The sequence below is a fragment of the Myzus persicae genome, unplaced genomic scaffold (genome assembly GCF_001856785.1).
Source record: "Myzus persicae strain clone G006 unplaced genomic scaffold, MPER_G0061.0, whole genome shotgun sequence".
In the NCBI taxonomy this organism is placed as follows: domain Eukaryota; kingdom Metazoa; phylum Arthropoda; class Insecta; order Hemiptera; family Aphididae; genus Myzus; species Myzus persicae.
In genome coordinates this window covers 438101-452869 of record NW_019103911.1, presented here as the reverse complement: position 1 = coordinate 452869, position 14769 = coordinate 438101, and the positions used below count along the sequence as shown (strand labels likewise).

The 14769-nt window shown below is 31.4% G+C and overlaps 2 protein-coding genes across 3 annotated transcripts; one reads left to right on the top strand and one right to left on the bottom strand.

Moving 5' to 3' along the window:
- Positions 1–1879: 1879 nt before the first annotated feature.
- LOC111036212 (protein ANTAGONIST OF LIKE HETEROCHROMATIN PROTEIN 1-like) lies at positions 1880–3777 on the bottom strand. Its single transcript, XM_022318161.1, has 2 exons — positions 3517–3777; positions 1880–2168 (listed from the first exon to the last, which is right to left on the bottom strand). The coding sequence occupies exons 1-2, from the start codon at positions 3630–3632 to the stop codon at positions 1880–1882; spliced, it is 405 nt and encodes a 134-aa protein (XP_022173853.1). The 5' UTR covers positions 3633–3777.
- Positions 3778–11495: 7718 nt separating this feature from the next.
- LOC111036197 lies at positions 11496–14370 on the top strand. Of its 2 annotated transcripts, none has more exons than XM_022318132.1 (5): positions 11496–12030; positions 12712–13127; positions 13191–13321; positions 13907–14065; positions 14161–14370. In XM_022318132.1, the coding sequence occupies exons 2-4, from the start codon at positions 12738–12740 to the stop codon at positions 14010–14012; spliced, it is 627 nt and encodes a 208-aa protein (XP_022173824.1). In that variant the 5' UTR covers positions 11496–12030; positions 12712–12737; the 3' UTR covers positions 14013–14065; positions 14161–14370. The 2 variants fall into 2 exon arrangements, with proteins under 2 accessions (XP_022173824.1, XP_022173823.1); XM_022318131.1 differs by having other exon boundaries at positions 11497–12030; positions 14158–14370.
- Positions 14371–14769: the final 399 nt, after the last annotated feature.

The following is a 14769-nucleotide window of genomic DNA, read 5'->3' as shown; positions in this document are numbered from 1 at the left end:
GTGTAATAATATGTATGACAAGTAATAACTTTATGTAAATAATGGTATAGTGAGTTTAAAGGAAAATTACTGACCAAACTTTTCGGGTATAGAGTATACAACGCATTTAACACTCGTTCAATAATAATAGCAGTAGAGATCAACAAAAAAAAAACACCAACAAAATCAGTAGATAACAAAAGTTAAAAATTTTAACCAAATACTACGAAATTATGAGTATAAATTATTAAGTATCAGCTTTTCCGCGTAATCGGTCCATTTACTTAATCTGTATAGGTATTACATACTTTGCCGATTCGATTGACAGTAATCTAAAACCACGTTTACTAAAATACAATTTTCTGGCAATGACAATTTTTGTTTCAAAGACAGATGAAATTGCAAAATATCTCATAAAATCTAAAAATTCCTCAAAATATGCAAAAATATGCAAAACACAATTTTTAATTTGAGTTCTCTGTATCATGAAATACATTTTTACTCTGTTTTTTTTTTAATGTATTTTATAAGAAATATACAAATGTTATAAAATCCCAAGCCTGATCATAAGTATACATTTTTTTATAACTAGGTATCAGAAAGTACAATAATTATTATTTTTAATTAATTCTTCAGAACATATGGAAAAGTTGTAACAATAATTAATGCATCTGAATTGTTAATTATTGTTGTGTTCTGTGGTAGAAAATGTTGTTTTTATTTAATTTATTTTTACAGATTTTTTATAACTGTACTATATTATTTACATATTTTTTATTTATTATGATATCGTTTAGCTCTCTAATTCTACTCTCAATTGAGGGTTTATTGTTTTTTTTCTGTTTTATAAATGTTTAATAACATTGGTGTATATCGGTTAAAATTGTTGTCACATCCCCTTTATCTTTTAGTTCCCGAAATTATTCAATCATTATTAGAAACATTTTAAAAACTAGAGTATAGAAAAATGTCTATACCTACATATTATGTACATATTTTTTTTTTTTCATAAATATTATACATTTTTTTTTAGGAATACTGCTATGTGTACTGGCTAATAGAGCACATCAATTAAGGAACCAGCAAGGTGAATAATTCACTGATACTAATAATTAATTATTAATCCAACAGCGAGAATTCCAGTTGTATTGATGGGAAAAACTGCACCTTCAAATAATTCATTGTCACAATGTATACGCGTCTTATAATTTTCAATATTTATACAAAAATAAAATGATACCTAGGTTATAAAAATATTTTGTATTTATTTTATTTATACTCTCAAGTATAGTTAAGTTCATAAACCATGATTTTAAATATAGATTATATATAGATTATATAAATTTATTATATTTTGTTTAAAGAGTATCTAGTTATTTACTATCTTTATAGGTATCTATAATAGTTTGAACAATTTATTCAATAAACTGATTGTTATATGAACGTCTTGTCAATTTTTAGAGTTTAGTATACTCGAAAAATAGTATATTTTTTCAACTAATAAAAATAATCTTAAAATATTGATGATGCTGGAACTTTGACTAAGTAGGTATTAGAGCTCTTTCAGACGAGACACTTTGTGGCCGGCCACTAGAATCGCGCTACAAGACACAAAAAGTGTTTCATGTGTAAGCGTCTTTCACACGAGACACTTGTCGTACACGAGTATCTGATTAAATACAATTATTTTATAATTATTATTTATTTTTCACTCAACCATGGAAGTAGAAGAAGCTCTACTACTAGCTCTATTTATTAAAAGAAAACATAATAAAAATAAAAAACGTAAAAGGCTCCATTGGGTGCATCCTATTGTTGGGGATAGATTAGAAAAGGGTAATTTTCATACCCTATTTCACGATCTTCTTAAATACGAATCTAAATTTTTTAATTATTTTAATCATTTTAAAAAATGTTTGTAGTTATAGTACAAGGATCCGCTATGTGCTGGCTTTACAATGCGAATATGCTTCCCGTCGATTGCCCCGATACAGTTAGGGAAATTTGTCACGTTCAAAAAAGTATCTGCAATTTTCAACCAATCTTCTTGTTTTGGTTCTGGCATATAAGTTATCCTTAAGTTTGTCCATATAGCTTTACACATTTCTCGAATAATTGAACTCAAAGTTGAAACACCAATTCTAAAACTGTAATGCAATTCTGTTAAAGTGCATCCCGTAGCAAGGTACCTAAAAAAATTTATTATTATATGAAATAATTTGAATAACGGATATCTTAATAAAAACATATCAATCCATCCTTATCTTGATATATTAATATATTATTATATATTATTTGAATATTATATTTTATTACAGTTCAAAATCTTCAACGAAAATGGAAAAGCCTTAGAAATTCATATGCCCGCGAACAGTCTAAAAGAAAGACAATGAAATCTGGATCAGGCAGTAAATCGTGGAAAACGTATGTTTATTACAACCAGTTGTCTTTTCTTTCGACGTGTGTTGGAAATAAACAAACTATATCAAATTTCAATGACAATGATGCTGAACAGTATGCTGATGCTGAATCCAACACAGATAATGAAGATAATGATAACATGAATGATTCTGGTGAAGAACACGCATATGAATATACAATTACACAATCAAGGCAATCCAAAAAGACAAAAACACAAAATAAGGATTCAGAAAGTCAATTGCTTTTATCTATACAAAAAAGCTTAGAAAATCGAAATGAAATGACAAAATCAATGGATGATCCTGACCGACTTTTTCTGTTATCTCTTATCAATGATCTTAAACAAGTTCCAGAGGAAAATAAAATGGAAGTGAAACTTAGCATAATGCAAACGATTTCTAATGCAAAAAAATCTCGACAACAGAATACCCATTTTTCAGATGGTTCATATTTTGATACTCAATGTCAACTAAATTCGACACTACATCAATATCCTACTTTATACCAAAGACCACAGGCTTATTCAAACTTTCAAAGTTTGTATCCCAACGTTCATCCATTACAAAACAATCAACATCAATGTTTTTGCACTCCAACACCATCATCATCTCAAAATATTTTATCTAATACGGAAGTAGATGTATCTCAATCAAGCTCTTCAAGTTTGGCAAGCTATGTTAGCCAATTCAACGACACAATTTAAAAAGTAAAACTATTCATGTTTATCAGTGTTTATTAATTATATAATGTTATACGGAGAGGATAAAAATTTATTTTTAACATTTAAATATTGTATTAAATATGTAGTTGTTAGGAACTACCTACCTACTTAACTAAAAATATTGTTTCTAATAACTTATTATATAGAAAGAAATGTTTTTTAATATTAATAATTTCGCTATCATTCGGAAATATACAATTTGATTACAGTATTTTTAAATGTGTAAATCTGTAGTGTGTTTTAATAAAACAATTAAGTAAAACAAATTATATAATTATTAACGGTTATACAGACAACATTTAGCAACAAAACGCTTTTGTATTATAAAAAAATTATAGAACATTTATACATATTTATTATAAAGATATATTAAAAATATTACTGATAAGTCATACCTTAACGTAACTGCAAGTCGTTCTTCGGTTGAAATAGATCTTCTCATATTTGTGTCTTCTTTTTTCGTGTCATTTTTTATTAAATTATGTAATTCAAAAAACGATTGACTCGACATGCGAAAATAATTAAAAAATTTAGATTCGTATTTAAGAAGATCGTGAAATAGGGTATGAAAATTACCCTTTTCTAATCTATCCCCAACAATAGGATGCACCCAATGGAGCCTTTTACGTTTTTTATTTTTATTATGTTTTCTTTTAATAAATAGAGCTAGTAGTAGTCAGTAGAGCTTCTTCTACTTCCATGGTTGAGTGAAAAATAAATAATAATTATAAAATAATTGTATTTAATCAGATACTCGTGTACGACAAGTGTCTCGTGTGAAAGACGCTTACACATGAAACACTTTTTGTGTCTTGTAGCGCGATTCTAGTGGCCGGCCACAAAGTGTCTCGTCTGAAAGAGCTCTTATAGTTTCTGAACTAAATAAAAAGTCAAAATTTGATTGGGGCTTATGGGCTATGGACTACATTACATATTATTCATATAGGACATAGGTAATAACAAATTTCACAGTTTCCATGAATTAAATTTTCAATATCATTTTAATTCACTTTTAATCACTTTAACTTTTAATACTATAAAAAACCCGATTAAATGACTTGACACGAAAACGTTATTTGTGTGAATTAGTACAGTAAACCACTTATTTTTTTATTTTAACTTAAGGTCGAACATCATTTTTAAAATAAATATTTATTATAGCTAAATAAAATATAAGGATTGTATTATTAGTTTATGTAGGCAGTGATGTCAATTTTGTGAGTAAGATTATCTTTAAAGTCCATCAACTCGAGCACTTCACTTTTATTTTAATTAGTTTTTACTTTATTTAAAATATATTTTAAATAATATAAGATATAATTGTTAAGAACCTAATTTAGGAACTATTTAAATATCAATTTTAATACAAATAAATAAAGTTTGATAATTGTCTCTGCAGTATTAAATAATTTTATTAAAAAAGAAAAATATATTCTTTTGTCTCTATAACTTTTTCAATTATATATACAACTGTATATTATGCAACTGTAACATTAATTATTTTTTTGCTCACGTACTTTTAACCTAACCTTTCGTCCGGCTCCAAATTGTGCGACGCCGTTTGGGATGTATAGGCTCGCTGGCCAACAACTCCTGACTACATTTGTCATGCATTTCGGGTTCTGGTTGGTCCATCGGTGAACAACGTAGGAGGATGTTCGGTGCTGAGGACCACCGACAGCCACCGAATTCGTTTGTCTTCATGATGTCAGCCGTTTTTTCCCGAAGTTCCGGCTCAGACGTACACGATGTCGTGTCAACTCTGTCCGGTGTATCCACAACGGGGGAACTAATCGCATCGTCGACCAGCGACATGTATTGACGGAAAGTTTGTCCTGCATGGTTTGCTACGAGCATACTGTTTTCCGGTGGACTGGTTGGTAGTAAGTTTTGTCCGATCTCTTTGGGCTGCCGAAGTAACTTGGACGATTGTTCGAACGGGATTGACAACGACTGATAAATCTCGGCGTCTCCTACCGAGTGTCGACGACATGTTGTGGCCACGTTCGGCGCCGACGAGTATCTTATTATGGCCGGCCCTGTTCTAACTCTGGTTGGAAACGTCGATGGTATATGGAATTCAGCCGATATTAGCTCTTCGAACACTAACTTCATCTTATCACTCTCCAACTGCAGCTTGGTGGACCCAGACGAGGTAAACATATTCAAAAATACGTATTAAGCTAGTACAATGATATAGCAGACACGCAGGTAGATGCTTCAATGTAGAGTAGCAAGTGGGTAATGATCATAATATGTCAATAATCTTCTAGTGACAAAAATAATTTATACTAGTCAAACCTATCGCAACGATGTTTTGTTGATTTTGTATCGGCCAGAAAAATATTAGGTACTCTATTAAATTAAATATTGTTACAAACGAAATGGGATATTTCACAGTGGCCATTTCGCTGTGAGTTTAAGCCTTCGGATGTTGATTCCGTGGGTTACGAAGAAGGTTTTCAAGTAGGCACTTCCTTAAGTCTGATGTTACTGTGCTGTTGGGATGAATAGTGCAATAATAATTTGTGGATAATAGTGCTACAGTTGAGTTCTTAAATTATACATATTTTATATTATTATATTATTGCACTGGTTGGATGTCGCGCGTGAATGTCAAATTGGTCAGGATTGACTTAAAATGTTAAATCGTTCTGTTTGAATAAAGAAAACCGTGTTAACGTGGCCTTATTAATAATTATCACCTTCGCCTTTTGATCACGACACACTTTCAATGTATCTTTTGATACACTGCAGTTAATTCAAAGCTTAAGGACGCAAAGGACAGACAAGTTTGTTTGAGAAAATAGTCCAGGTAAATACACCTATACACATAAACAAATTCTATATACCTACTTAACTGCAGATAAATACCTATACCTATATTGCAGATCGTATATTTGACTTATAAAAATGTGTGAGTATGTGTGTATAAATTAAAAATATGTAATATTTATCATATAGGTATTAGAAATTACAAGCCAAACAAATTCTTAAAAACAATGTTGAATTCCTAATTTATATAATTATACTTACCACACCTACAATATTATTATGATGCATTGTGGTACCGAGTATCTACAATAAACTATTCAAAATAAAGTCTGAAAGCAAACATTTATAATTAAATATTATGCATATTATTATTATCACACGCATAGTGATAAGAGGACCATACAATTTTAGCACGGAAAATCATACCTATATAGTGTGTTCATGTGATTTGTTGGCACTGCACCACGTGCAGGCTGATAAATTATTACAATATAAATAATATTATTATTTATTATCAATGATTATTGTATTATCAAACCCGTTAAAATAATAATAATAATATTTATTTTGCATAAAGTACATTATTAATAATAAATGTCAAGGATAAACTAAACGTCACAAAATTGAAAAGTGCGAAACTAATATCATGATTAACTTTGACCATACAGTTATCTCAGAAAACAAACACCATATTATTCATAGGTACTCGTGTTCATTATTTATTAATATAATATATCCTTAATCCTCACATTTAAATTAGATCCTTTTATATTTTCACTATATATAAACGTGTGTAAATCAATAATTTTGTTTAGTCGATGATTGCAGCAAGGTATTAAATCGGACAATTTATTTATTTCGAAACGACTTAAAACACGTCTTGTAAATCTAAATTCTTAACTAATATATTACAATATTAAGTTTATTATTCGATATTTACTATACATATTATAATATTATAAAAAGATGATACATCAAACTTGTCACATATCCTTTTTGGGAAATGAAGTCAAACATTTGTATTAATATAGGTAATATGCTTACTGTACTGTAATAGTACCTATAGATTGAATAAATATAATTAAATATTTTCCATCGGAAACAAATATGTCAGGGAAAATGAGTGCCTTATTAGCTTGATTTATGTTAGAACTTTTAGTAAAATTAATTTTTTTTTTTTTTAATGTATAATGTATGGAATATAGATAGTATAAAAATATTTTAGTGTATTGATATAGCTTCATCGACAAAACGAATAGCTAGTGTAAAATAAACTATATAATAACATTAAGTATATATTGACATGTTGTACAATACATACTCAATGATAATAGGTAAGTCTATAGCTTATATGCATATTATTTATCAGTGCAGTTTGGTTTATAATTTTTTACCAACGTGAAACAAAGAGATATTTTGTTTTGGTTAAAAAAATATCAATTGACTGAAACGAAATAACGACGGTATGATGGCTGTGTAACAAACAACAATATATATAATAACCGAATTCCCGTTCGATGCTTATTATATTATAATAATGAACAATCGTTTTCAATTACGCGCGTTATGAACCTTCGAATGAAAATCAGACTTCCCATACGCAATAATGTACAACTTTAATTGTCATTCACACTTGTAGGTATATAATATAATACATATAATATTTTTGTATGTATTCGCTTGGTACGTTATATGCGTACAATACACCTATAAGCCCCCTCCCCAAATCGACGCACCCGCAGAAAATAAAATTAGTTGAGCGGATACAAATTTAGTGTCGACCTATTAACCAACCCTTCTCATAATAAAATGTTTATAAGGATACTGTAGAAAATCAGTATTTTAAAAATCTCAATGTGTGTGTATTCTGCGGGCATCGTGTATGGGAAATCCTTCCACAAGAGGCGTTAAGTAATTAATGCTTAATAAAAAATAATATACTCTGGTCTCTGACCGATAATAAATTACATAAAATTAAAGCTTTTTATTATAACACACAACAACGGTTCGTGGAAAACAAACTTGTTGTTATTACAATTGTTCACAATGTCCCACTCTTGGCAGTTTTAGCCTATATACTTATATATATATATATTATACAACATATATGCATAATAATATTATACTTAAGTGGAAAACCAGGAAACTGAATAATTATTTATTATTTTCTTTGATGCTATGAAAACGAACTCAAATTGAAAAAACTACAAATCGTATTCGTGACCTGTAGACTATTATAGGTATTAAATAACGATGTATTTTGAAGAATAAAGACTAATATTTCACTTAGGAATAAAACACTGTACATCGTACAAGCGTCTTATTCAGGCGTATAATATATACACAACATACGCCATATTGTATGTTTACCTAATAAAGTTGTTTGAACAAACCTTAAAATTATTCTTTAGCTTAATTATTGGTGTCTTACACTTTTACAGCGTGTTCGTTTTTCCCTCCGTCGTTGTGTCGACTTGTATTTAAAAATATATTTGTGTTCAAACTGTACAAGACATCGGACAGTACCTAATATGGTACTATGGTAGATAATCAGTTTTCTCAAAATGGATGATATTAACTAATTTAGACTTGTACCTACTAGCCAATACATGGCAGATTTCTTGTTATTTAAGTAATACGAGCACACGGTAGAATACGAACTATTATTATACATTTTTGACGATATAATACGTAAATTCAACGAATTGACGTTGCTCAAAGAGAAATATATCAACCAGTCAGAAGAAAACGAAAACATGCAAAGAAAAACCTTTTTTTGAATAACCACCAGGCAAATATTTCACATGAATGATTTTTTGGTACTTCTTTTTAGTTTTCAATCATGAGATTCGCTTGCAACAATTTTCCACTCTTCTGTGTCAATCGTTTTTCTTTTGATTTGTTCTTACGATCTCCAAATAACTATCACATTTTGGTAAAATTACGTTCCATTAATTTCTGCTCTTCTTGATATTTTTCCATAGATCTACCCTCTGATATTTTTTCAAATAGATTTGCATTGTCATATATTGTAGAAGGTGATTGTATCCGTCCAACTTATACGTTGGCCGTTTTCTGTAGCATATTATGTTTGCATACTAGCATTTCATCTCAAAAGCGCTCATATAATAAAATATATGGAAAGGACTTCCCAAATATGCGAATTTTTCCGCACCTTCTCTATATTATATTAATCGACTTCTTCGTAAGTATTATTGCTCCTGCTACACATCCTATGACTTTTTGTGTTTTTTTTCATATTGAATACAATGGTATGTTCCATAATCTTAGGATGCAATAATGAGTTCTGGAGTATTAAACATTTTTAAAACACATGTGTACATAAAATATAATATGACCGCTCGTTTGGCCGACCACGAACAAATGCGGTAAAAATGACAAACGCATTTTATATTACGTATACCATAATAATGATATATTTACGTCATTATGTGCATAATTATACCGTCGTATTTAATGTAGCTGATTAAAAGAAACGCTAAAGTAACAACATTATAATCGCACGGCACGAGTTTATGACGCGGGCTTACACGCGTAACGTAGTAATTTAAATAACGATCTATAATAACGAGGTAGGTACTAGGTAGGTACACATCCTAGGTCTGACATTCGAATATTTTACGTTAACAAAATATATAATCTATAAGACTATAACTACAGTCCCCGTGGTCTCCGATTTTCGAGGTGAAATCCATCATAGATCGCGATCACCGGCCACCGGGATCAGCGGATCACCATATAATTAAGAGCAACGTACACTTAAACTTAAACAGTTTAATATATTATAGTATTAAAAATATACGATATATGGCCTATAGCTGTTGCAAATAAAAACATATGATACCAATATGCATTATTTTTAAAAGCGTCAACATTATCGTAATATAATACATTTAATACTCGTCACTCGATAATTTAGATAGTGTTTTCGGATGACGAAACCAGAATAACAAATGATCAATATTATGCTATGTTATAATTATTGGTATCAGTATATCATATGGAGTGCCGACTGCCGAGTGATCACTGTGTTTTTACATATTTCAAGAGTGATATCGATTGTAAATAAATCCTGTATCTTGTATAACTGTGAATGTAGCATGTACCTATATTATGTAAAATTGATCACGCCTAACTATATTATAATTATGAGAGCGTGGGCGTGAACACAGCAGAAGGGATGGTTGTGGGGGGGAGATGCTTGCCGGAACAAATTTCCATATCGGGAGCGAAAGAGAAGTGATTTTCATATTTTCCGCTTATGATCGACGAGCTCAGGAATTTATTACCTAAGATGATGTCAGTTTATTATTTGTTTTCTTTCTCTAACCAACGTGCAACATATTATAGACAAATTTCATTTACGGAAATTTATGTTCTATATGGTTAAGTAATCTTTTTCGAGTAAAATCATATTTTATTACAAAAATCTGTTCGTGTAGCAGGTGATCTAGGTACTTTGTAATTACATGAGCTTGGCAGATGATCTAACTTTTAATTTGAATTCTAATTGGAACTATTATATTATAAATATTAAACCGTATGCTATAAATTAGATTAATGAATAACGTTCTTTATGTAGATTTAAATGGAGATTACCTTTTTTCGAGACAATACTTATACAGTTATACACAATACTATACGTCTATACTCAATTATATGTCAAACCTTCAAATAGAGCAACATTATTCTCAAATCTCAATAAAGTTTGTGATGAGTGATTTTACATTTTTAGGTACTCTGTATGAGTTCACACCTGTGGATCCATAAAAAGAAGTATTTTGAATGCGTTTTGTCCGTGTTACACGTGGCTGAGAGAGAAGAAAACAAAATACAGTGCGTTAAATTTGTTTGACGACCATAGCGGACGGAAAACAGCAAGAAAGGATTTTTCCGTTGCTCGTTTATTAATATATTCTACGTCCCGGGAGACAAGCGTGAACGCGCGCAACAAGTAAAATAAAATATTATCAAAGACTACCAAAGATAGGAAGAAAAAACGACGTCAAAACCGACCGGCAGACGCCTTCGCCTTCTCAAAGGTAGTCGTCGGATCTCGAATTAATATCTTGCCATCTCAGTTTCGTTATTCGCCCGCACAAGGTCATCCGCCGCCGCCGATGACGAAGCGCTCGTGCAGACGACATACGATTCCTATGTATGTATGTTTAGTATAGTTTATTGTATATTATGGTTTTATTATTCCGATCGCGCCGAATTTCGAATGACTAACAGACGGAAGACGCGGCGAGGCGACGTTCACGCAGCGTGAGCATGTATCGTCGACACGTGCGTATCGATCTCGCGTTATTCGTTAGCGTTCGAGTGTGGACGCACCCTCACAGTGGAGGTGCGGAACACGAGGTCTCGTACGCACGGTATTACCGTGCGGCGACAATTGTGCTTATAGTACGCGTGACGCTCAGCGACCACGACCGGCCGAAAACAATTGGAAACTGGGTGGTGTCCGTCTGTTGGCCACACTGCGCGTCCGTCGGTCTTGGTCGGCGGTGGAGGGGGACGTCGCGTCGACCCGAGTCGTGGTCCGTCGAGTTTTATCAGAATTCCGAGTATCAGACACAAAAAGAATATTATTCTGTCGCACACCCACCTACAGACTTTAGCATTATTATCGCCTATCGCCATTCGCCGCTGCCTCGCGACAGTTTTTTGCTTTACGTTTACGTTCTTCGCCACTCGCCTTCCCGCGACCAGTTTGCCGCCGCCGATTGCCGCGCGCACAGTCTGAATTTTGATAGTTCTTCTTTTTTGATCGCGATCTAATAAAAAAAAAAACCGCAACTCGGTGAAAGGAAATTTTTAAACATACTACAGCCCCCCCCTGAAGCTCATAGCTGACACCTATCAATTACGCTATAACTATAAATATTATTATTGCTAATACTACCTAACTTCTGTTGATCTAAATAGTACTTAGAATTTACAATTCGTGTTTTTGTTATTTAACACCGCTCGTTACAAGTGTGATACAGACTGGTTTTCGATTTTTATTATGATATAACGACGACGACGACATCGGAAGGAGTAATAACAGGCAGAACAGGACAGAATATTCGAAGGGAAAAATCCGTTTGCAGCTCTCGTCTAGTGTAGTAAGTGTAGTATTCATTATCTGAAAAAAACACAAAAATAGAACCCCATCTGTCCCATCTTGTTGTCGGTCCGATCCCGAATACCTTTGGTCAACCTTTTACCGACGATGATTTGCTGACATCTGTCTTTTGAACCTGTGCTTCTTGACCTAAACTTTCTCAGTATACTTTGTTGCTCTGCCATATAAATGGTTGCACATTTCCCAATCCATTTCCATTAACGCGATCACTCAAAGTGTCAAACGTAACAACTTAGTAACCGCTTATGTTTATAACATATTGTTTGATTACTATCACCAGTTTTCTATTCAAATGACACTTCATTCATCATTATATTATTTAATTATCTATTCCTCGAAATTTGCCATCTAGAATTAATATTTGCTTAAGTAGAAAAAATTAAAATGTTATCTACCTAGGTGCATTGGTATGTAGTATGTACTAAGTAGCTATATATCTATTCCTTCTTAGCTATAATTGTTTTTCTGACCAGAATATGATAAAATATGTAATTATTCATAATTAGTAAAGGCAATAATTAATCTAATCAATTATGAAATATGTCATAAATTATCATCTTTGACACGCTCATAAAATACTCGCCATTCAGCTCATATGAAGTCAGTAAAAAATGTACTGCTATATTTACCTTTTAAATGTACCTTGTATTAATTTTTGCAGGTGTTAATTAGTGATAAATTATCAAAATGCCAGCTTCTGGTCCAGTATACCAACCAACTACAGTCAGTTATGAACAACAAAGTGAATGGTCACAGCCATCAAATGGCTTAATCAGTCGTACCCTGAATCACATCCGTAACCCAAGGTGGTTCCACTGGTCATTCATCCTGATCAGTTGGATACTAATTGCCATTGGTGTATTTTTGTTCCTATCCATTACCACAAGCTTTGTGAACTCAGATAGTATAAAGGACAATTATACAGAAGATATAGCATTCTTGGTTATTGGCTCTTTCTGTTTTGTATTCGGTGTTGTCCTATTAATAGGTTATTTCCGATACATTAAGGACAAGGAGAGTTGCCCTTGTTTCAATAGCAAAGCTCGACAAATGGAATCTCAGTCTTCCAATGGACAAGTATGTATCAACTACAGAAGTACTGTTTTTCATATGAAATAATCACTATGTTTATTTATACAGGTACTCACATTGAATCCATCTACAGACCTCTTGATGGCATCTGCGCAGTACGGACCAACATCAGAAGCTCCGCCCACAATTATTGAAGAAGATGAAACTAGGAAATTAATGGGAAACGATAACAAAGATTGGTAAGTGTTGAGCATCTGCGTGCCTCATGAATTAAATGTTGTTCAGCGACTACTTCATTAACAATGATTTAATAATATTTAAATGTTCATTAAATCCGAAATCGGTCAAAAATGTAAAATACATAATAATATTTATTATTAGATTTAATTATTTAATCATTAACCATAGAGTAGTATTATAAATTATTTATACTTTTGTGTCATTAATGAATATGACTCATTCTTATACACTCTGAAGGACATCTTGTATTTTTTTTATTCTTACTTGTAAATACATTGTAGGAAAGTAAAAAGTATAAAAGAACTAAATAACCAGTGATATGCTTTACTATTCATTATAATATACATTGGCATTAAATAAATGAATTGTTTTTGTTGTTTATAAATATTGTATGTTAGTTTATTATTGTCGTTAACTTCTAATTGACAATGCTATTGATGATTAGTGCCATAGTCAATAAGAACTGATGTTTTTTTTTTTTTTTTAATAATAAATGACATATAAAATGTTATGATTAATAGGCTGTTTTGTTTATTTCTTATCAATTTTTTATTTATTCTTTTTTTACTGTATTGTGTGTGCAGCAATGACGAAAGAGACCACATGTTAGTAACAAGCAACCCGCCGGTAGCGGCACTCCGCACGCATGTACCAAGCGGAGTCTCGCCGCTTTCCGGTGAAGATGCTTGACTTGAGGCGAATTTCACTGATTCTTTATCAGGCATCAATGACTATTATCACAAGTGAGGATGCCATTATATCATAACATAATAATTTTATGTCTTACCCAAAACAAAATTCGTTTAACACACACATACTTGGTTATTGTTCTCAGTAGGTGCGACAATCCCACACTTCACAATCACTTCTATTCTCCACAAACACCTGTCCACAACAAAGCACAACTACACAGCAACTGGACGGCACCACTTGCATTACACGACGACCTGACACCATCCATATCTTCATCGGTTTATAGTATGGATCAGGTAAAATAACAAAAATTCAACATTTCATAATTTATTTTAAATTGCCAAACAAATTATAATGTTGTATACAATTTTTTTACAATTTTACTGTGCAATAATATTTTTTTTACTTTTTTCCCCAGCGGTCATTGGTACTAAATTTTTTTTATATATATATAATTTTTGTAAACTTACCTTTTTCTATTTTTTATTTTAATAATTTGATTATGTATACGTGAGTAAATTGTAAAGTTTCTATTATGCCTATAAGTAAAACCTTTTATTATTGTTAATTTTTGCATCTTTTAAAGTGTAAATTTAATAATAATTAACGAATAAATTAATGTTTATAACAAATTTAAGGTTATTATGATATAATATTAAATATAGTATTAAATATTAATAATACGAGTGTTCAACAACGGCATTTATTTTAAGATGATATTATTTTGTTGTCTTTATGTTATAATGTATTATTA